Source organism: Bos indicus x Bos taurus, chromosome 23 (assembly GCF_003369695.1).
Source record: "Bos indicus x Bos taurus breed Angus x Brahman F1 hybrid chromosome 23, Bos_hybrid_MaternalHap_v2.0, whole genome shotgun sequence".
NCBI classification, from domain to species: Eukaryota; Metazoa; Chordata; class Mammalia; order Artiodactyla; family Bovidae; genus Bos; species Bos indicus x Bos taurus.
Window position 1 is genome coordinate 13068329 of NC_040098.1, and position 22440 is coordinate 13090768.

A 22440-nucleotide genomic window follows, 5' to 3' on the forward strand; every position below is an offset into this window, starting at 1 on the left:
TTTTCCAGCTTGGCATTAACTGATAGTTCCTGTAACACCAGGGTTCAGATTTACTTTTTTTCTTTGACATCCTGTTGGTAAATCCATTTCTAAAGGATTAAAATCACATCTTAAGGTCTTGGGTCATCATCCTTCCTGGAACAGCCACTGCAGTAATTGATGGCAATTAAAATTGGGTCCTTATTGGGGTTGGAGGAACTATAGACTAAAAGAATGACATGTACTAGTCTGTGACTAATCGTTAGAGTGTACTTAGAAATAAGTAAGTACAAGCCTGGAGAAGGGCGAGCTTTGACCTTACTGTTGATCACCTGCTACCACTGTTTGGTCGTGCGCTTTCCATCAGTCCTGAGCAGTATCAGCATTTCTGAGAGGGATTCAGTAGACACTCCAGCCAGTCATCTCCAGGTATGGCTACTCTGGGATATAGTTGTCATTGCTTTTGTTTTTTATAAACATAGATTCAGACTTACAGAAAATTTATAAGAAGACAGTTCTCAGGAACCTCCCTGCCTCAGATGACCCAAATATTAACATTTTACCTCAGTGGCTTTGTTCTCTGTTCTCTTCTCTACTGTTCCTGTGTGTGTGTGTGTTACATCTACATCCATAACCATTTCGGTAGTTACCTTTGTTGTACTAAAACTTCAGTGCGTAATTCTTAAAATCAAGATACTGTCTTATATAGCCACAGTACAACTTTCAAAATTGGAAAGTTAACATTGATAAAATATATAATTTTTTTAGTATGATTGTTCATAGTGTGAACATCTTCTTGATAAGTAATAATTCTTTAAAAATGAGAAGTATTGAGCAAAGTTGGTTGAAGGGGAGGGGGTTAAAATGCTAGATACTTGTTCCTCTCGTATTTCAAATATGAACTAAAGATAATCTTCATAAAAATTCCATGTAGAGTTTCTTGTCTCTGATTTTCCAGCAGCTCGTTTTACAAGTGGGGGTTCTCTTTGCTTCATAAGCCATTCTCTTCAGGCAGCTTTCTCCAGCCTCCTGCAGTGTTGGTAGTACCTATATCAGCCTGATACAACCCTGAGTGATGAATGCCGAGTTTGCTCAGTCGGCGGTGGGAGTGGCCGGGGCATGGCTTTCTCTGGGCACGCTTTATCATCATGTCAGGTTCTAACTTTAGGTTCATTTAGCCTCACGTTGGAAAGAGTTAAAATGAGGCACAGATGTGTTTATTTATAAGTTTAAGGATTTACCCCGGGAGTAATGAGTCAAAAGACTAAATCTTGGGTGGAAGAAACTAAGTGATAGGTAGAGAGAGGAACTGAATTAAGTTGATGCTAAATTAGAAACAAAAATAGTTTAAAAACAAATCAGCTATTTAATTTTAGCATCTACTTAGTTATGCATTCAAGCTGTTTTTTTTTTTTAAATAGCAAAATATAAGCGCTCAAACATTTTCCCTGCACATTGAACCTGGAGCAGCGAGCCCACAGGGTGACAGCCTCTCAGTGCCGAGGTTACTGTCGTTAGGAATTTGACCTCTGTTAATAGATTTTTTTCCCCACTATTAATTATTGTTTTGTTAGTACCAGTGGAGTACTAAATTCAGCCAATTCTACGTCTGCCCCTAGTGGCTTGCATTATAAGTCAGGGCAGGGAAAACAGTTGTAAGCGTTAGAGGGTACGGATGATTTGCATGGGAATATTTGACTTTTTGTCTGTATGTTTTTAACAAAAAGCTGGAAAAATTGAATTAATACCTCATTCTTCTTTACCCATGTCCTTACCCTACCCTGAAGTGTTTTTCTGTAAAGAACATCTATTTTTCAGTGTTCCTGGCAGAAGACCTGGGGTCAAGTCACATTAACCCTCAGGCAAGTCATCAGCTTTGGAGACCAAGATATGAGGGTGCAACATTATTTGAAGATGTCTAGCCTGTCCCTTCCCACGTGGCTTCTTCAAATATAAGGCATCAATAGGGACACTAAAGAACAGGGAATAAATCTACTTATTCTGTAGTTACATGAAACAAATTTTTCATATTATGCCTTATAAAATTACACAACTGTTTTGAGCAGCTGGGCAGTATGTGTGACTATAGTCACTTCTCCCTACTGGTGACTTATATTTGAAGAATGAATATTCTAAGAAACGAAATGAAAATAATATTACCTGCCTTAGACCCAGACATATGAAAATAAAAACCTGGGTATGTAGATACTTTATGGATTCTCTCAAATTTCCTTTTCCTTGGATAAATGAAAATAAACAGTGGCTGATCTTAGTTTTCTGGAAGTATTGGAAAAGATAGTAGAACAGAAGTTCAGGACTTAGTCTGAGCCCTGAAAAAGTCTTAGAAACCTTGTGGTCACAGAACAGGAAGGCGTGAGGCCTATGAGAAGTACATATTTCTCTTGGGTTTCTTAATTCTTGCTTTCTCTCTCTGTCTTACCTTAATAAAGCTGAAATAGCTGAAGCTGAACCTCCAGTACTTTGGCCACCTCATGTGAAGAGTTGACTCATTGGAAAAGACCCTGATGCTGGGAGGGATTGGGGGCAGGAGGAGAAGGGGACCGCAGAGGATGAGATGGCTGGATGGCATCACCGACTCGATGGACATGAGTTTGAGTAAACTCCGGAAGTTGGTGATGAACAGGGAGGCCTGGGGTGCTGCAATTCATGGGGTCGCAAAGAGTCGGACGCAACTGAACTGAACTGAATCCTGTACTCTGCTGATGCTATAAATGTAATATTTTAAAAAATCAATGCATTGTAATGTTGTTGAACTCTAAAATACCCAAGCAGGTTATAAAAAGGAAAGATTATCTATTGAGGGTAATTTGTCAGTTACAATGAGTAACTGAAAAATCTATGGGGAAAAGTAATATGGTTTAGTTGAGCAGGCCGGACAGGTCTTGCTGATGGAGAAACTAAAACAAGGAACGTTGTTACCAGGCCAGTAACAGCTGCAGAGGGTGACTATTGCTACTGAGATGTTCACGAGCCCCACCCCCCTCCCCCCATGAAACCAGCTGGAGTCAGAGAGAGGGGGAGCTATACTGATACAACAGCTTTATCTCCCTGAAAACATATCAATCAGGTGTTCTCCATGTACTTTTGCTCCTCAAACTGTGAAAGGGTCTACTGATTGAGAGGGTTTTTGGTAAAGAGAAGAGGTAGTAGTTAGATGAGCAACAGGTTTTGTACAAATGGTATTTTGAAAAGCAGGGCTAACAGAAAATGTGAGAGTGATAAATGAGAGCTGCAGATCGTCCTTCTACATATATATAATACAGTTCGTAGGTTCAAGAGGTACCTTCTTGACCTTTCCCTCTTCTGCTTCTTAATCACCCCCCTCAACAGAATTTATCATGTCCACATTTTATGTCCGTAGTCTGTTTTTACATTAATGTACTGTAAGTTTACTTGTGTCTTTTCTGGAATGTGGCTTCCTTGAAGGGAGAGATCATTGCCCCAGTGCTAGGCATGTGATAAATAATTAATAAAGTACTATTGTCTGGGCTTTTGGAAGACCACATAAGTTAGATCAGATAAATGGAGAATGTTATTTTACTTAATGAGATTATGATTATTATTACAAGTGAACCTTCCTGGGCTTTTGCTTTGTTTTTTATTCTGGTGAAAGTTTTCCTTCAGTTTAGAGAGTTGAATGATCAGCAATGAAGAGATGTCTTAGGAACAGCTAGCAACAGTGTGGAGTTCATCAGGAGGGGCGGGGCAATCAAAAACCATCAGGAAGCTATCGGAAAGGAGATAATGGGAGAGGCGACTTGTGGCCTTCTGGGACCAACTTTAGTCATAGGCAGTGCCATCAGACTTTAAGAAATCACGGGCTAAGACACCGACAGCTAACTCATCTCCCAGCACTCACCTAAGTACACCATTCCTTGGTAAGGCACAGGTGAACTCTAGCCTGATGTCCTATATGGCAGGTGTGCAGTGGGGCAAGTTCAAGGAAGAACACCCCCTCCTCCGACAGCCAAGGTGCAGTGGGAACTGGGCTGACAACCCAGTGCCTGCCCTTCCTCACCTGCCCTGACTTGTGCCAGCCCTCCAGCCATGTGGGTTTGGCAGGGACTTGTCAGAAGTTTTAATTTCTGGTCTCAAATATGAAACAGAGGAAGTGTTCAGTTAAAAAAAAAAAAATCTCCTTCCTTACCAGTAAATGACGCCATTAAAATAGGGAGATAGATGAAATGGAGAAACAGTCAGTCAATCCAGGATGACGGTATGTTCCACGGGAAGACCAACCAGGACTGTCCAGAAGTCCAGGTCATTTGAATAAATGAACAGGCGACCAGTTTGAGGGGCATTCTGTTCTAGACTAAAAGAGACCTAGATCCAAATGTAACGCCTGCAACTTGATTGGACGTGCCTTTGAAACAATGAAGATAAACATTGAAAACAGTGGAGGCAATTCAGATATGGACCAAATATTAGGGGACACGGGGGCATTATGCTTAATTTTCTTAGCTATGATATTTTGGTCATGTAAGGAAATGCCCTTATTAGTAAATGTGTATATGTGAGGTATTTTGATGTTTGCAGGTTATTTTCAGATAGTTGGGTATTGTGTGAGCATATGGAGGAGAGAGAGAAAGCAGTGTGACAGATTATTTGTTGAATCTGAATGGAGTGTATACAGGTGTTTATTGTACTATTCTTTGAATTTTTCTATATTTTTGAAAATGTTCAAAATAAAAAGGTGAAAGTACATGCTTCTTGGGGTTGAGTTGGAGGTCTGCTTTCAGTCTTGAGGCTCTGATGGAGGAGACCACCACCCTCACGACACGGAGCAAGTGTTATCTTGAGGGAATAACCTGGAGGAAGGGGGCTGGTGACGGAAGGAGAGGGATTCATGGTTCCCAGTAGCACTGTCTGGCAGTTTGAGAACACTTTTAAAATGCTTGTGGTGTAAGACATGGCATCGTAGGAGTATATCAAGCTAAATTCACCTTTGTATTGTATTTCAAATGAAAATGGAGGCATTCTCCACAAAATTATAATGACCTCTTCCAAAGAGTCGAACTTCTTTGTCTGTGTAACAGCTTTTTAACACATGTGATATTCCGAAATAGTTCTAGGACCATGAGGAAGATAAGAAAGGAGGGGGCAATTCCAGTCGGATAAAATGGAAACAGAATTTTAATGGGTAATGAGGGAGTATTCTCTCCTGAAGTCTTTCATGACACACAGAGTTAAGAAGCTGGGAGAGGAGGAAGCTAATCCCTGCACACACTGAAAGCCAGCATGAGAAGAAACAGAGAAAGTGCTTTTCAGACAGATTTTGATGAAGTGTCTTTTATCCATTTTTCCAGTGAGAATGTGGTGTTTTTCATGGACAGAGGTTTTAGCAGCTTAAGCCTTCTTTTAAATGGTCGAAGGAGAGATGGCAGTGATGTGTGAGGGTTCATTAATTATTGCTCTTACCGATGTTTGCACAGGCTGTTGGGATCATAAATGTCAGTCTGTCAAGAGACTGTGATAGGTTCTAAAAAAACTGATTGAGCACCTCAAAAGCTGTCACAGAGCCTGAGATTAAACAGATTCATCTCTCTTTCTTAGAAGTAAGGGAAGGTGTGGGTGAAGCGAATAGAAGGCGCTTCCTTTTCTCTGTGGCCACTTCGCTGCACCCACTCTCCTCTCCTCAACTCTCAGTGCAGACGTCTGGTCAGGATCCCCCGCCCGCCCGGCCCTGCCCTGAGGTGTCAGAGGGACGTGGTCAAGGTTAGCTCTGTCGGTGTGTGCGGGCTGCCAGCTGCACAGCGACGGGAGATTCAGAGAGACTGGGATTCAACTCTTGACAGGCCTGACACAATTTATTTGGAAATCTTCAGGAGAGAACATGAGTAATAAAGACAAGAACAGTGACAGTAAGGAACAAATGTGAATTTCTGTCAGAGACGAAACAGAATTTTAAAAGAGGAGGTCTGTTTGTTGTTTCCAGTCAAGTTTTCCAGTTAAACTGTGTTCCTGAATTGAAAGTCTTTCCTCCGCTATTTTCTATTGGCTGGGAAAGTACAATTAGAAGACTTCTTCTCTTCAGAGGATTGTATGTTTTAAAAATCATGGTACTTGTTTCTCTGTCACAAAGCAACGATTACCTTTAGGAAAGTAAAATACTTTAAGATTTTCCTTTCTAATTTCATCACACCGTGATTCTTGATCGAACTTTGCTTTGACTAGAAGATCTGATGTGGTTTCTTCCTCAGGCGATAAATGTAGACAGCAGAAGAGGGGGTCTGCTGAATGTCAAGAACTGTGAGCCTGGCGTGGGCGTGTGGGCAGCTCTCGTGTGGGTACACACAGACTAGATTACGTTCTCGAGGAAAAGCGTACTGGGGAAAATGTGCTTTGTTGGCCCTTTATGAAGGCCCTTAATTAGAAGTCACTCCTAACTCCTGGGGCGGGAACAGTTTCTAGCCTGCCGCCACACTCCTCCTGCTGCTAATGAGCATGCTCCTTGCAAGGACGAGTTTCTTCTGACAGTTAGAGCTGCGTATGAGAGTTATTTCTGTTCGCCTTTCTCTCTGCATTTAACCCTTACTGCCCATGTTCAGATTATGCAAATGGACTGGTAGGTGTTTTCCATCATAGTTGAGGAGTTGAAAATGCTTCAGGGTAACAAGAGTGATGTTTCTGAGCAAGAAGTAAATAATCAAAGTTTAATTTATTCAGATACAGACAGTAGATGAGGGTTCCTTTAGTGTTGACCATAATTGGATCTTTTCTTTCTGATGGTCCTTTTTAAATTGTCATGAAATGTATAATTGAGTAGTTGAATTATTTAGTTCATTATTATGTAATTAGAATTCCTGTCCTGGACATCTGTTTCTCTTATTTGGGCATCTCCCCCCATGGCACAGGTTTCATTAAGTAATTAGCAGAGGAGATGTAAATTTCTTATGCAGACATGATGATGATCCTGTAGACCGCTATTTATTTCATCAGCTTCTAATTAAAACACTAAGTTGACTTGTGAGGAAATGCCAAGGAATGGTTTGCTTCTCCAGGAAGTTACATATAACACAGTCACCTTCCTGGATGGCAGCTTGTGGAGGGTGGTGAACAGTCCCTTGTGGTAGGGGGCATCAGAGGGCACAAGGATTCCACTCCACTTAATAGACCACTGACTGAGTGCAGGGTACGTTGGTATATTACAGAACGCTGAGGTTGTGACTCTTTTAATGTCTAGGAGTGATTCCTTGGTTCTGAAAAATGACACATTCCGGTGAACCTTTCATCTTAGTTTAGACTCGCTGAGGACCGCTTGTTGTGACTCAGGCTTGCACCGATGCAAGCGTTGCCTCTCAGAGGACTGACTAGCGCTGAGTGCTGTTCCCTTAGGAGGGCCAGTGCAGTGCCGCCAGAGGCTGTTGGCAGCATTTAAGACCTGCCTGCCTACCTGTTGTTTCAGGAACATCCCCTGCACCCTGCCTTCCAGAGCAAATAGCAGTGTGGCCCTCATGTGTAAAGTGGAGCAGGTAAAGGAGAAGTTCAGGACGGGGCCATGCAGACTTACTCCTCAGTTGTTTTTTTTTTTTATTAAATGTTCACTGGTCAGACAAGATGGGGAATCAGAAAAAAAGAAATCAGGCTTGGACAGGCGTATCCTAATTTGGGGGTTTCATCGACTGGGTTGTTTGGTGATGATCAATGATGATTATGATTATATAAATATGAATTCTGTTTCTCAATCTTAGAAATCATATATTAAAAAATACTATCTTCACAGATTACTCTCTTATTTGCAAATTGTTAGCCATTGATCATATTGACATATTGAAAGTAAATTGTTTTCTTGTAGCAGAGGCTTGCTTTAGAAATGGAAATGGGTGCTATGTAGGTAGACATCACATTTGACAGTTTGGAACAGACTCACTTTGGAGACAGCTTTGAATGTGAACATTGCATTTCCAGACACAAGCTCAGTTGTATCAGATCGCAGTGCAAGTGAAAGAAGATCCGAGTGTCCCTTCCTTCTTAAAGATGTGCTGGCATCATGTCATGGCCCTCTGGATTTTAGCAGCTTAATAATGCAAAGGCTGCAGCCACTTCCCCTTCTTGTGTGGACCCTAATCTCTCTCCTCACCACCCGCCCTCGCCCAGAATTGGGGGATAATTTCTTACATAGATGCTCCAAATGTAGGACCTTCTCTCAGAAAAAACTCCATTTTTCTGTTTCGATTTTTACTCTAGAATTTTCTGTTTTTGTCACCCAATGGAAAAAAGTCTAAATAGGGTTATTAATACAAATAATGCCTTGGTTGGTTGGTTGGTTTGTTTTTAAAAAGGACCCCTGGAGAGCAGTGTGGCCCCTGCCTGGTATATTTCTTTTGGCAGGCTGCTTTGTAATGATTTACATTTAGATTGTTGCTTGTTGCTTTTGTAGGGGAAGAGGAGGGGTCTGGTATGTCTGGCTGCCTCAGTGCTCACACCGGCTGGGTTTGGACAGCTTTGCTCAGCAGAGCTGGGAAATAGGCTGAACTTGGCTTTCAATTGTTTTCATCAAAGGCCTTGTTTAGTTGGTTTGTATTGGGGGAAAATGTCATGTAGGACTGCAAGAACTAAATGAAATGAGAAATGAAGTTTACAATTGCTGCGAATGGTGCGTGCCTTCTGAAAGTCAGTGTGCGGTGCGGCGGGATGGCGGCCGTGAGGAACCATTACAGTTGTCCCCATCGGGGCCAGTAAGTGCTAGGGCGACATGCACCCTCCACTCCACACAGAGCAGGGCTGGGAGAGGGGTCCAGGTGGCCTTCACTGAAACACCGCCAGAATTCCCTGCAGATCCGGTGGGTAAGACTGAGTGTGCTTCCGCTGCAGGGGCCACGGATTCAGTCCCTGGTTGGGGAGCTAAGATCCTGCATGCTTCATGGTGCGGCCAAAAGAAAAAAGAAGTGCAGCTGACAGCCTTCTGGTTCTCACTGGAGCCACAGTATATAGAAAATCAGGACTGCCTAAGGAGAAGATTCATTCATGAAAGAAATAATGAGTTTAGGCAAAGAGGGCGCATTAGTGAATAAAGCAGGTGAAACTTGCTGCCCTCCAGGAGCTTATGTTCTCCTGGAGGATAAAGTGAAAAGATAGTGCTGTGGAGGAACAAAAGGCAGGAAGAGCGGGCAGGAGTGGTCTGCATAAGGTTTTCAGGGAAGAAGACCTCATTGAAAATATTGCTTAAAAGACTTAAGGGGTGAGATCCCCTGTGGATCTGGGCAAAGAGTATTCCAGTCAAAGGGAACAGAAGGTGCAAAGGCTCTGGGGTAGGAGACAGTCGGCAGGCCAGCGTGGATGCAGCAGAGGGCAGGAGCAGCAGGGGACAGGGCCAGAGGAGGGCCCGCCGTGCCGGGCCTTCTGAGTGCTGAAGGAAGTGTCAGAACTCCTCCAAGAAAGGGAGCTGTTAGGATTTTGATCAGGAGAGTGAAGTGATTCTAACTAGATTTTTAGCAGGGTTGCTTGGCTGCCTGATGGAGAATAGACTATAGGGACAAGGGGAGGGCAGGGAGACGGGTTAAGAAGCTACTCCGCTAGGCTGGCAGAGATGGCGATGGCCTGGAGCAATGTGGTGGTCGTGGTGGGGTGAGAACGTGTGGGATCTGGGTTTGTTTTGAAGGAGATCATTTAGGAGACTCTTTCAGAGGCGATTCAGCACAGGTCACTATGGAGCCTTGGCGAGAGGTGCACTGTCAGTATGCCATGACAGTAATTCCAGGAGCGTAGAGCCCCACAAGAGCTGGCTCTTTTTTTGTTTTGAAGGCAAGGTATTTACAGCCTGCCTGTGACATAACTTCAAACTTCATTTCATTTTACTTTTTAAAGTTATACAAAACAGTTGTTGCACCCTACACCACCAGCCCCCACCACCTCTGCCATCTCCCACCCACTAATTTGACTCCAGCCCTGGGGTTGTAGTACCAGGCGCTGTCTCTGCCCACCCCATGAAGGAGGCCATGGAACAGCTTGCTTGAGAACAGGCAAGGACACTTCTTCCCTCTCAGTAAACTGGAATAGTCTTCAATATTAGAGCCTGATTTCTTGTGCATTTAGTTGTGCATAGGAATAGAAATGTATTTTTACTGGAAAAGATTATGGATCTGCCATGAAAGACTGATTTTAGGTACAGAATTGTGCTAAGTATGGTGATATAAAGAAATAGTAGACATAGTCCCTTCTCTGGTGAATTGTAGTTTACTTGAGGACAAAGATCCCAGAAGAGATAACCAGTACAAGCAGTGAACAGTGAGGACCCAAAGGAGGGGTACAGAGAGAGGGGTCCTGTTTCCAGCTTGAACGGTCTCCTCGTCAGCATGGCTGTTATAAAAAATGACATAGAACTGATGTTTGCTGAGCCACCCCACCCTCCTCGCTCAGGCCTGGCTCATGAGAGGTCAGCTTTGAAGGTGCACGCTTGTGACAGTCAGAACTGGCTCTGGCTCACACAGGTCCGGCGCTTGGATAAGGGCAGTAGCCTGGTCTGCAGCGTGCCTGGCAGGAGATTAGTCCGCTCTGGCTCGCCAGGCCAGGCACTAACCCTGACGCCCAAATATGTTGTTTTGTGCAGATTCACAGTCTGAGAATGAGGCTTCACCAGTGAAACGGCCACGACTACTGGAGAACACTGAACGATCCGAGGAGGCCAGCCGGTCCAAACAGAAAAGTCGACGTCGGTGCTTCCAGTGCCAAACCAAGCTGGAGCTGGTGCAGCAGGAACTGGGATCGTGCCGCTGCGGTAAGCGTCCAGCGGGGGGTGTTAGCTTCTGAGAGGCTGAGCTCCTGGCTTCTCCCCCTGAGTACCTCCCTGCAGGCTGTAGGTTTGGAGCTCAGGAAATCGGGAGTAGAGGAGTATTATTTCTAAACACCCCGCGTTTCCTTCAGACATAACAAAACAGGCTAAAGCCTCTGCGGCCACTCTTACACATAGCTCATTAGCGTTGCGCTGTCACTGCCCTCGGCTCCTCCCCACTGCATATTCCCGTGGTTCCTTCTCATTGATGACTTATTTGGAAGTTAACCAAACCCAGTGAAACTCTGGGATATGTACCATAAAATTCATACATTAATTTTGAATGAGCTTCTTGCTATGTATAATAAATGGACGATTTCTCCCCCATATCCCTTTTAAATTAAAGTTTGACTAGAAAATTATTTTCCTTGAACCATAATTCATTGTCATTTAACCTCTTGAGATAGCATTAAAGTAACCTTTCCTTTGGTGTTATTCAGTGTAATACCAACTCTTAGAGTTGCTGCAAAGGGGTGTCCTTGTTAAAAACTTCATGCCTGCCCACAGTGGAGCAAAACTTAGAACGTTTCTTCTCCCTCTGACCACATGCATCACGAATTGTGTAGCTGTGTTTAGGCTGACTGCAGTGTTTCTGTATTGTGAAAGTATGGTTTGGGACAGAGTTCTCATCAGGCACGCTGGCTCTGGCCTCTAAGAACCCTGTATCCTTTCCAAAGCTCAGGAGTGAGCTTGTGCCTGGGTGGCTGTAGATCTCCTGTAAGCACTGCTGCCGGTACTCAGGACTAGGTGGCTCTCCCGGCAGTCAGTCACTCAAAGCCCTTCATCTTGCAAAGAGATGGTCTTGGCTGCTCCTTGTCCCTCAATTACCTGCCCTGTTGGAATTGAGGAGGACAGGAGGGCGTTCCAACATCTCATGGAGACAAAGTAGGAACTCCTTTCCTGTCATGACTAGAAATCTGTTGCATACTGTGGTGTGTGGTACTCGGCAATATCAGAAACGTGCTCAGCTGTAGAACGGGGACTGGCATGTGGAGTCTGGGCGTCACCAGAGAGGTGCGGCCCTTTGGCCTGACATTGATTTGTCCTATACAGCGTTTGTGTGAGAGTGTGGGGAGAGAGGCAGGATGAGACGTCGGTGGAGGCCATGGGCAGAATTTTCAGGCCTCGCCTGTTTTCCCTCAATGTGGCGCAGGTGAGCCCAGAACCTTACTCTTAGGTTGTATCTTGATCAGCCATGCCGTAACGTAAAATTCTTGACGAGGTGCTGAAGGAATGCTGTGGTTAGCTGAGGAAACTCTGGGATCTGCTGGCTAACCAGCTTTGCCCACAGTGGTCTGTCTGACCTTTTGTTGTCTGCACATTCTTGCTCTGGTCTTACGTGGCCCTTCGCGGGCTTCAGCAGTTCAGTCTGTTACCAGTGTTGTAAGGCTCCCCTGTCCGTTTGCCTGTTGCTTTTGTAACACAGGCCTTTGGGGATTCCTAAATTAGAATCATGGAATTTTCCTGTACCTTCATTCTTCTTTCCTTCTTGAAAGTAACTGAATCCTGGGTATTACACGGGATTTGCCCTAGTGGGTCAAGCAATCGGTCCATCCCGTGAACCGCCTCGCCTCTGGCAGTGGCTGATATCTCCTCTCCGCCTCAGGTAAGCAGTTAGAATTCACAGATTAGCGCTGAGAGACCCAGAGGTGTTGTTGCCGAGTCTCCCACTTTGTACTTGAGCTTTGATGCAAACTGCCCATTTCCCAAGGCCGTAAGCACCCAGCTGAAAGGATCTAGAAGTGCATGTTGGATGGCTTCATGTGTCCCTGGAGTGAAGCCAGCTGGCCGGTCTGGTAAGCGCAGATTCCCCTGCCGCACTCTCCACCTCTCAGCAGGAGGCTGGCTTCTAAGTAAGTGCCGATCCGTTTGCCACAGACGTGCGTTCTTTTCAGGTGATGTAACACGTGTCCCTTGGCTTGCGCCCCGTTTTGAGGGTCTGCTTATAGAGATTCGATTTTTCTGCTGGAGACAAAGCCCTGAGCTTTCTGCAGTCTCTCCAGATGTAGCCTTCCTAGAGAGAGCTGAGCATTCAGTTGGACCCACAGAGAGCATCACACTTACGTGCCCGGAGAGATGACTGAGTCAACTGCCACACTTGAAAAGACAAAGGACAGCGATGGGAACACACACCTCTAGGACTGTCCCCGATGAGTAGCTTGTGTTCCTCCTCCTGTCTGCTTGGATCTCTCAGGGAAAGGTGAGTTGTGTAGTTACTTCCTTGAGGCTGCACAGAGTGCTGGAGAGACATTGAACTGCCCAGGAAGGTTTTAGAGGAGGGGAAACAGTAATTTACTCCTGAAAGTGAAGACTCGGGAAGGCAGTTTAAACTCAAACAGAACACCTCTCCACTGCAGAAAGCCTTTATATATATATATATATATATTCACAATCTTTTTTTCCATTCCCCTTCCACTCTGTACAGGTTATTAACTGCTGACAAGAAATTCACATCTCATAAATAATGCTTAAGAGCCATTGCTATATAAATTGAATGTGTTATGAATTGTGATGGGCCTTTTTGTAGCATTCGGTGCCTAGAGCAGGAAGAACAGAGGATGTCATTTTCATTAATTTCTAATGAGGTGCCAATTAAAGACAGGGAGGACACTCCGAAGGGAAGAGTGGCCGAGCTCCCCAGAATCCTCCGCCTGGGGCTGTCATCCAAACACTGCCAGCAAGCCTCCTCTAAAAATTCCATTAAATCACAGTCTCATCGAGAGCACACAGACACATTCAGCTCCCCTTTGATCTTCAAAAGAGCAATTTGTAAGGCGAGTTCTGAGCCTTCTTACATAGGGAACAGCTAGAGGTGATAGGAATTGTTAATTGCCAAGACACTCCATGGTCTTTCAACGAAGAGGTGAATTTTGAAGATGAATTCTCCTCTGCCTTGCTGTGACGAGATAACCTTTAAGTCAACAATACCAAAGTAACACCCTCTTCCTGTGAAATCTTTCTGGGTGCCAATTAGAAAAGGCATGTGGTGTGGCTGGAACGATACCCTGCATCCCAGTGTATCTTCAGCGCCTTAACTTCTCAAGATGGAGAACAACTGCATAAACATGGATTTATTTGTTTCATTTTCAGCTCAGTAGGCAGATTGATCAGCCCGTTGTTGTTACAGGGGCCTTGTCTCTCCCATTGCCACCTAGAGAGGGTTCTTCTGAAACCTGGCCATCCTCTTCAAACCTGGGCTGCATCACAGCCACGTGACTGCTGTGTGTTCTAAGCAGATCTTGCATGACGCGCACCGCATGCTGCTTACATCGCTGTGCATTGCCTCCCAAAGCCGCAGAATTCATTTTTAAATACCAGTCTAAGAGCTTGCGGACGTTGTTGCTTATTTTCAACTGACAGTGACTTTAACTGTGAGCTGATAGCCCCCCTTTTGGGACAGCAGTGCTTTTACTAACCTCTTGAGTAATCTTGACTTCCTTTACTGCTTTCAAAATAAATTTTATTTTCACTTTAGAAACTCAAAGAGTGATGCTTTAGCTGGGACCTTTAGTTTATCGACTTCAAGTGCCTCAGTGGTCATTTCTGCCTTTTCACTGTCAGGTAAATTCAGCAAGTATTTATTGAGGTATGATTTTGTATCAAGCATTTCCTAGGTTTGTGATGGCTGTAGAAGCCAGAACACAGAGTGTAGGAGCTCATAGCTTAGGCCAGTGATTTCAGAGTGGGCATCAGAGTCGCACAGCCCACTGGGCCAGCGCTCCTGCCTTGGCGGGCCTGTGCCCGTCTGACAGGCCCCCGGTCACGCTGGTGCAGCTGCTCTGAGGGTCCCTGCTCTGGGCACTTCTCACTCTGGGAAGCCTCTAAAATGTAGACTGGCTGGGCCTCACACTGAACATCGAATCAGAAAGAGTAACCGGGTATTGCTTTTTAACTTTTCGAAAGTTGAAAGCTCTTTCCTAGACTCTTTGAGAGCGAGTTGAAAACACTGTAGCCCTTTATCCCTGTAAACTCCAGTGAGTGTTTCCTCAGGATAATTATTCTATATAACTGTAGCACGGTTACCAGCTTTAGCAAACTGACACTGATGCTTCTGTCAGACCTATTGTCCATATTCTAGCTTTGCTAGCTGATCCTGTAATGTACTTTGTAACAGCATTTTCCGCCCTCTGGTATGGAATCCAGTCCATGGTCAAGTATTGCATTTAGTTGTCACGTCTCTTGAAGACTCTTAAGTTGTTTTCATTGCCTTTCTTTGTTTTTAGTGATCACTGGCATTTTTAAAGAGTACATTTCTCTACCCCCTTCTCCTTACCCTTCCCACCCCCTCTTTTTTTTTTTTTTTTTAAATAGAGCACTCCTCATTTGGGGTTCATCTGATGTTTCTTCATGATTAGATTCAGATTACATATTGCTAGCCAGAATACTATGTGGACGATGATATATTCCCCTCAGGGTTCTACACTGAGAGATGTAATAGTCACTCAGTCGTGTCTGACTCTTTGCAACCCATGGACTGTAGCCTGCCAGGCTCCTCTGTCCATGGAATTCTCCAGGCAGGAATACTGGAGTGGGTAGCTATGTCCTCCTCCAGGGGATCATCCTGGCCCAGGGACTGAACCTGGGTCTCCTGCATTGCAGGCAGATTCTTTACCACCTGAGACACCAGCAAAGCCCCTACATTGGGAGGCACGGACATTTATCTGCCTCTCATTATTGATACATTAATGTTGATTCATTCACCTTGTCTGGGTGTTGTCTGATGTCTCTAAAAATAGTGTGTTTTTGCCATTCTAACTAGTTAAGCATCTGTGGGAAATCCTTTGACTATATAAATGTCCTAATCCTCCTCAAAACTGTCTCCTAGATTTAGCATCACTGATGCTTCTTGCCTGAACCCATCTCTACTGTGATGGTTGTGCAAGGATGCTCTTCTGACTCCAGTCCTCTGCATTCAGCATTTGCATCCTTCTCCCGTACTTATCTCTTGTTGATATGAATTCATGGGGTTTTATATTTTTTCAGTGGTTTATAATTCACTGCTGTACTTAATTATTTTGTTGTTCAAATTGTCTCAGGTTTGGCCAGTGAAATTCCTTTGAGCTGAATTCCATGTTTTGTGACACGCCTCCATTTCTTTGAAAAGTGTTTCCTGCTCGCTGGCACAACTTGGTGTGTTCTGGGTGACCTTGTACTTAACCTTTGCCTCGTCCCGGCATCAGCTAGTTTTCCAAGGATCCTCAAGGTGATTTAAATACACACTCAAAGTAGGAAATTTGCTGGTCCCAAGTGGAAGGCAGTCACATGCACGAAGTAACCGGCATCCAGGCCAGCCTGCCATGAGCTTTAATCATGGTGCACGCCATATGTTACAGGGATCTGGGGAGGGAGAGGTTAATTCCAACTGGCAGACTCTGGACAGGATTCCACAGTCGGGGCATAAGAGGAAGGGTGGGACTCAGAAGCGCAGAAGGAGGGACTGCGTGGGCCAAGCTGGGCGGTGGTCTGCAGGTGACCTCTGTGCGGCCTGCTGGAGCTTTGGGGTTGAGTGAGGAGAAACTGCTCAAAAGAGAGGGAAGAGATTCCAGATTCCAGTCTGGAGAGTGTGGACATCGGTTTGCAGTGAAAATCAGTGGTTTTGAATGTGGGCAATACTATCTAATTTTTTTTTTTTTTCAGTTAAGCACACAGAAAAGCCCAGGGGGCTATTGAGTTCTTTTAGAGGACTGATGTAGGGAAGATGTGAACTGGTGCACACAGTGGAAAGGAATGTGCTCGCAGCACAGCCGTCCCCATCCTGGCGGGGACGCCTGCACGCTGAACAGATGGTGGCATCCTCGGGTCTGGGCTGGGGCGAGAAGCTGCAGTGATTGATTATGGAGCCTGTAGGTGACCTGTGTCACCAGCATCACAAACCACCACAAATAAGCCCACACTTGGGCCTTTATTTTAACTCTCTTTGAAGTGTGGTTTAAAATTGTCAGGACATTTGGCATCCTGTCCTGTGTCTCAAAAGAATCTAAGGCAGTGTGTTCTTATAAAAGGCCTTATTCTACGGACAGAGTTCTAGATGGGGTCTGTCAGAAAGCCTATCCGGGGAAACTGGATAGGTGTTGGTTTGGCTGGTTAGGTGTTTTTGTTACTGCCGTCCAGTGTCGAGTACACACTCTGTGTGGCACGTAGAGAGTGCGGTGACCAAGATCCCAGCCCTGTAGGGGCTCCTGTTTTTTATCCCCAGTCTGGCGGTGAAAGGCTGAAGTTGTCCCAGCGGTTCTGGGGCAGCAGCTGGGTGTGTGTTTACCTTATGGTTCAAGGGAAGGAGGTGCTGCCCACCCTCCCCAAAGCAGAAGCAGCGGTAATGACGATAGAAAACTGTTGATGCAGCCTGCGGTAGGCACGAGAGCAAAAAGGAGCTGACGCTTTGAGGCAGATTCTAATAAAAGTCTCTCCCTTTGCTACTCTCTTCCTTTTACTCTCACTGTCCTTTTACTTAAGCAGGAGTGTGCTTGTCCATATTCCCCGTTTAATCTTTAATGTGTAAGAGTTCTGGTCTAAAACCAAACAGATTAGTCCCTCTGCTGCTCTTGTAAATTGCAAGTTGAGGTGTTAGAGCAAAACAAATCAAACCTTGACTGAACACCAGCTCCATGTATTTAGCCCGTTAGTTTGCTGCGTCCCAGAGACCCAGCGCACCACATGCCCTTTAACAGGACGAGAGAGAGTGGAGACACGAAGAGCCCCTCCCCAACAAAGGGGCATCAGAGACCAGGTTCTAAAATGCAGAATGCGCAGCTCACATTTACTGAAGCCTGTGTCGGTTCCCCACTCGTGCCTTACTGACAGGTGTACCAGCGGACCGTTGTCCCCTGAAGTGAATATTTTCCATCTGGTTAGCAAATTTGCAACTATCTCTATAGTTCAGTCGTAGCAATAGCAACACAATAATAATTTTATAAAACTATTTGATAAAATTACCCTGTTGATAATATTTCTTTATGGAGAGGGAAAAATGGCTTTATTGCAAAACTAAAGTAAATTTTTAAAATTCTACGAGTAAATCATTTCAGTTAGTTCTTTGCCAGTTAGTAAGGTGTGTGTGTTTTATAGATTTTTTGACATATAATTTATAAATCATAACATTCACCTGTTTTAAAGTTCAGTGAGTTTTAGTAACTAAGTTGTACAGCCCTCACCAAGTTCAGAATTTAGAATACTTCTGTTACCCTCCGGAGTTCCCATGTGCCCCATTTTCAGTCAGCCCCTACACCACCCCAGTTGCGTTAACCACTGATCTGCCTCTGTTGGTATAATTTTGCCTTTTTGGAATTTCAGCATCTGTGGATTCTTGCTGCGTATGTGCAGTCTTGTGTGTCCACGTAGTGTGCTATTCCTGAGATTCATCCGTGTTGTCACACATCAGTAGGTCATTCCTCTTTGATGCTGAGTATTATTTCATTGTATCAGTAGTACCGTATTTGTTTATCCATTTGCCATTTGACATACATTTGGGTTGTTGCCAGTTTGGGGATATTATTAGAGCTGCTGTCAGTATTCACTCAGAAGGCTTTGTGTGGGCATAGGTTTTAGTTTCTTGGGCAAATAGGTGAAGGTGGAATTGCCAGGTTGAAAGGTCATTAACATTTTAAAAGAAAATCCCATCAACAGTGTATTAAGGTTCCAGTTCTCCATAATTTGCCAGCATTTAATCTTGTCATTCTTTTTAACTTTAGCTACTCTAATGGTTGTGTGGTACCATCCCTCTCTTGTATGTTAATTTTCATTTCTCTAGTGACATGATGTTAAGCATCCTTTTCAGATGCCTTTTGGCTACTCATATATCTTGTTTTCTGAAGAGTCTGTTTATACTTCAGATATCTTGCCCATTTGGAAAGGTTTACAGAATTACCATTTTAACAGTGGTCTAACCCATGAAGTATTTTAGTTTGTTGATGCTGTTATAAATAGATATTTTTATTTTTAGATTGTTCTTTGCTGCCACTCAGAAATGCAACCAGTTTGTGTATATCATCTTTTATCTTGCAGCCTTACTGAGTTCACTTATTAGTTCTAAAAGTGAAAGTGGCTCAGTTGTGTCCAACTCTTAGCGACCCCATGGACTATATACAGTCCATAGAATTCACCAGGCCAGAAACTGGAGTGGGTAGCTGTTCCCCTCTTCAGGGGATCTTCCCAGTCCAGGGATCGAACCCAGGTCTCCCACATTGCAGGTGGATTCTTTACCAGCTGAGGCCACTAGGGAAGCCCAAGAATACTGTAGTGGATAGCCTACCCCTTCTCCAGCAGATCTTCCCAACCCAGGAATCGAACCAGGGTCTCCTGAGTTGCAGGCGGATTCTGTACCATCTGATCTACCAGGAAACCCAGAGTGAAGTGTTAGTCCCTCAGTCGTTTCCAGTTCTTTGTGACCCCATGAACTGTAGCCCGCCAGGCTTCTCTGTCCATGGAATTCTCCAGGCAAGAATATTGGAGTGGGTTGCCATTTTTTCCTCCAGGGGATCTTCCCCAACCCAGGGATTGAATCTGGGTCTCCTGTATAAGAGGCAGATTCTTTACCATCTGAGCCACCAGGGAAGCAAGCCCTTTCCAATCTGTATGCCTGTAACTTCTTTTCTTGTGTTACTATACTGGCTAGAATGAACCTCCTTGCCATTTCTTTGATCTCATGTAGAAAACATTCAGTTTTGTTTTGTTTTTACCGTTCATGTGTGATTCGGCTGTAGATTTTTCATAGGTGGCCTGACAGAGTTTAAGTTGTTACCTGTGGAATACGTTTTAGGAAACCACAGGAAATGTTCAAATACATTTTCCCCAGATGGTTGCTCTAGTCCTGGTGAGCTACCATGTGGCCTAACAAAGGTGTGTTTTAAAGAGTTTTTCTGTCCTGTGCTTAACGGTTGAAACACATGCTCTTTGTTCATGGTCATAACGTGTCTGTCTAGCTGTAGTGGGGAAACCTGTGACCTGAGGTCAGTCCTCTTTTCTGAAGGCCAAAATCATAGCAGACACCCAAGATACTGTTCTGGGTTATTCTCACTTGAGGTAATGAAAGCAAGGCACACTGAGCAGTGCTTTGAAATGCTTTGTTTGAATTAAATGCTTTTACCACAATACAAAATCACACACACAGATTGTGGGTAATAGGTAATAGGATCACATAGCACCAGGATTAGAGGGGGCCTTAGCAATCATTCATCAGTCCAACCTCCCCGCCCTTGGGTAAAGGAGGAAACTAAGGCCAGAGAGATGGCCACAGCCTCATATCACACCTGTGTGCTTACGCGGGCTTTAATCTGAGACTCAAGGAGTGCTGAGGAGTTTCTGACCGAAAGACTGCTCACCACTCCCTGCCCCCAGCACGGCTTTCAGCCCCCACTGAGTGCAGCTTCTCATTTCGTATCCTTGCCTGTCCCCCGCTGGACTTCTGTTCTTATCTCCTCTGAAGTACCCAGAAGATTTCTTGGCCTTTCTTTCCCCCAAATTAATACACATTATTCTCTTAACTTCTTAGTTCAGACTCCAGAACCTGGTTCAGGACTTGGGACTCTTATATGGATCATTTGCAGCAAAATGTCACCAAATTAGAGTAGTTGTGGTAAAAAATAGTATTTAGTCAAAATAATAGGATTGAAATACTATTTCTTTTAAAATAATAACAAATTGCTCACAAAATATTGGTGAAGAAATGTCCTCTTTAATGTCTTTTATGTGTGTAGTTATAACAGATTGTGTTCGGTACATTGCACGTAGATAATCTGCTGCTGCTACTAAACACCCTCCGTCTTCCTCCTCATCTCTCTGATTCCCTCCGGAGTAGAACTTCCTAAGAAGCGCGGGCCTGAGACCAGCACTGCGGAGTGCCTGAGTAGCTGAGGGCACTTCTTCAGAAAGCACAAGTGCAGCTGCCCAGGCAGTTCTAACAGACCCCAGGGTTTCACACACTACCTACATGCTTCATAGCTCGTTTTTATAGGAATGCAAAGATAATTTAAGACAAAAGAGAGTTACTAGAAATTTCCAGTGAGGTCATCCACATCAGAGGTTTTAAATCAGATCTAGGCAACTCCCTTCTCTCGCACTTGGAGGTTTGCGTCGTCTTCGTGTGTGCCACACGCCCTCCTCCGCTGCTCTCCACTCTCCTGTAGACCCTAAGCTCCCCAGAGGCCAGCGCCACGTGCTGCTCTGGCTCTCACAGCCCTGGCTAATGTGGCCTGGGTGGGCACCCCACCAGTATTGGCTGATAACATGCAAGAACAAGTCAGAAGTCAGAGAAGCGTGGCGCTCTGGCAAACCTCCGGGCTCTCTTTAGGGGAAAAGTCCTTTTGTGGTTGTGTGTGAAGGCAGGCCTGAGCAGGTGCATAGGAGAACGTCGGGGCTGGTCTCCATGGAGACTCTTGATGCCAGCGTACATGTAAAACCTGAGCTTTCCCCAAGGGAATAACTAGCTTAAAGAATAAGGTTTAGATAGAAAACCGTAGCATTATTTATTTTTACATACCTTTATCTGCCTTGAATTTTTATTGGTAGAGGGGGAGAATCAGTCAAGACATACATGCTGTCAGAGGAGCATTGCTTGCTTGGTCTAATTAAAATTATGTGATACGCTTTTGGCTTAGTTAAATACTCTACTTTGCAGATGGGTGTATTTGCCTAAGTAAAACCTGTGATTCATTTCCAAATGGACAAGATGGGCTCTTTGGAGGTCACAGAGACTGGCAGGTCACAGACCTACTGTGTGTAACCACACCAGTCTCCCATTGCTGCCTATCAACCCCATCACTCTCTTTACTCAGAGTCCAAGCACTGAAATGACCTAGAAGTTACTCATCTGGTGCCTGTCCAGCTTCCTGACCCAACACTGCAGAAACGGCATCAGCAGGGCCCTGGCCGGTAGTCCAGCCCCTGTGTAGGTCCAGCCTGGAGGGGTGAGGCCTGTCTTATTGCCAGGCAGCTTAGACTGACTAGGTGCTTCCTCCACTGCACTAACAAACACTGCCCTCTCTGTATAACATGCCCTTCTTTCTCGGCTCTCTGCCCTCTGGACAGACCTGTCACAAATCACCTTCCTCTCCTGCAAGCCATCTCCTCACGGTAGCTTTGGCTTCCCAGCACCCCCGGTCCTCCAGGCCCAAGTCCATGTATGGGGCCTGGAGAACAGTGTGGGGGTGCAGAGGCGAGGCGGGGCAGGACGGCCAGGCTGGGCTCAGGGCTCGTCTCCACAGTTTGCTCCATCAGGGGCCCTCACAAAATCTGGGTGTCTCTGTGACGAAACCTTTCCCCTGCTGATCTCCTTGTGGGGCCGCTCAGAAGTCATCTGTGGGGCCCCCGGTTAGCCCCGTTGCTGGAGTTCTCAGAGCACACTCGGGCTGTCTGTCTGCCCTTCTCCACACCGTGAGCCCTGGAGGACAGGCTGATGCTGTGTTCTTCGGCCGCTCTTGGCCCTGCCATAGCACCTGGTGTGTGGTGCTGCCTCGGTGAGCGGATGGGTGAGCCCTGTACCACTGCAGCTGTGACCCTCTGGGTGCAGGAAGAGCAGCTTTATTGAGCACCTACTTTGCACTAGATGCCTGAAACCATGTTATATTGTGTGACCCTTAGCATGGGTGGACAGATGGTCCATTTTACAGAGGTGGAAAACTCAAGCTTTGAAGTCAAGCAACTCAGAAATATTAAGGAAGCAGCTGGCACAGAAC

The 22440-nt window shown here is 45.0% G+C and overlaps 1 protein-coding gene across 1 annotated transcript in view; it reads left to right on the forward strand.

Moving 5' to 3' along the window:
- ZFAND3 (zinc finger AN1-type containing 3) overlaps positions 1 to 22440 on the forward strand; it is a 328471-nt gene that overhangs the window by 290147 nt on the left and 15884 nt on the right. Inside the window, exon 5 of the mRNA XM_027524033.1 lies at positions 10550 to 10717. Within this exon, the coding sequence (XP_027379834.1) occupies positions 10550 to 10717 (168 nt within the window). The remainder of the gene's footprint in view (positions 1 to 10549; positions 10718 to 22440) is intronic.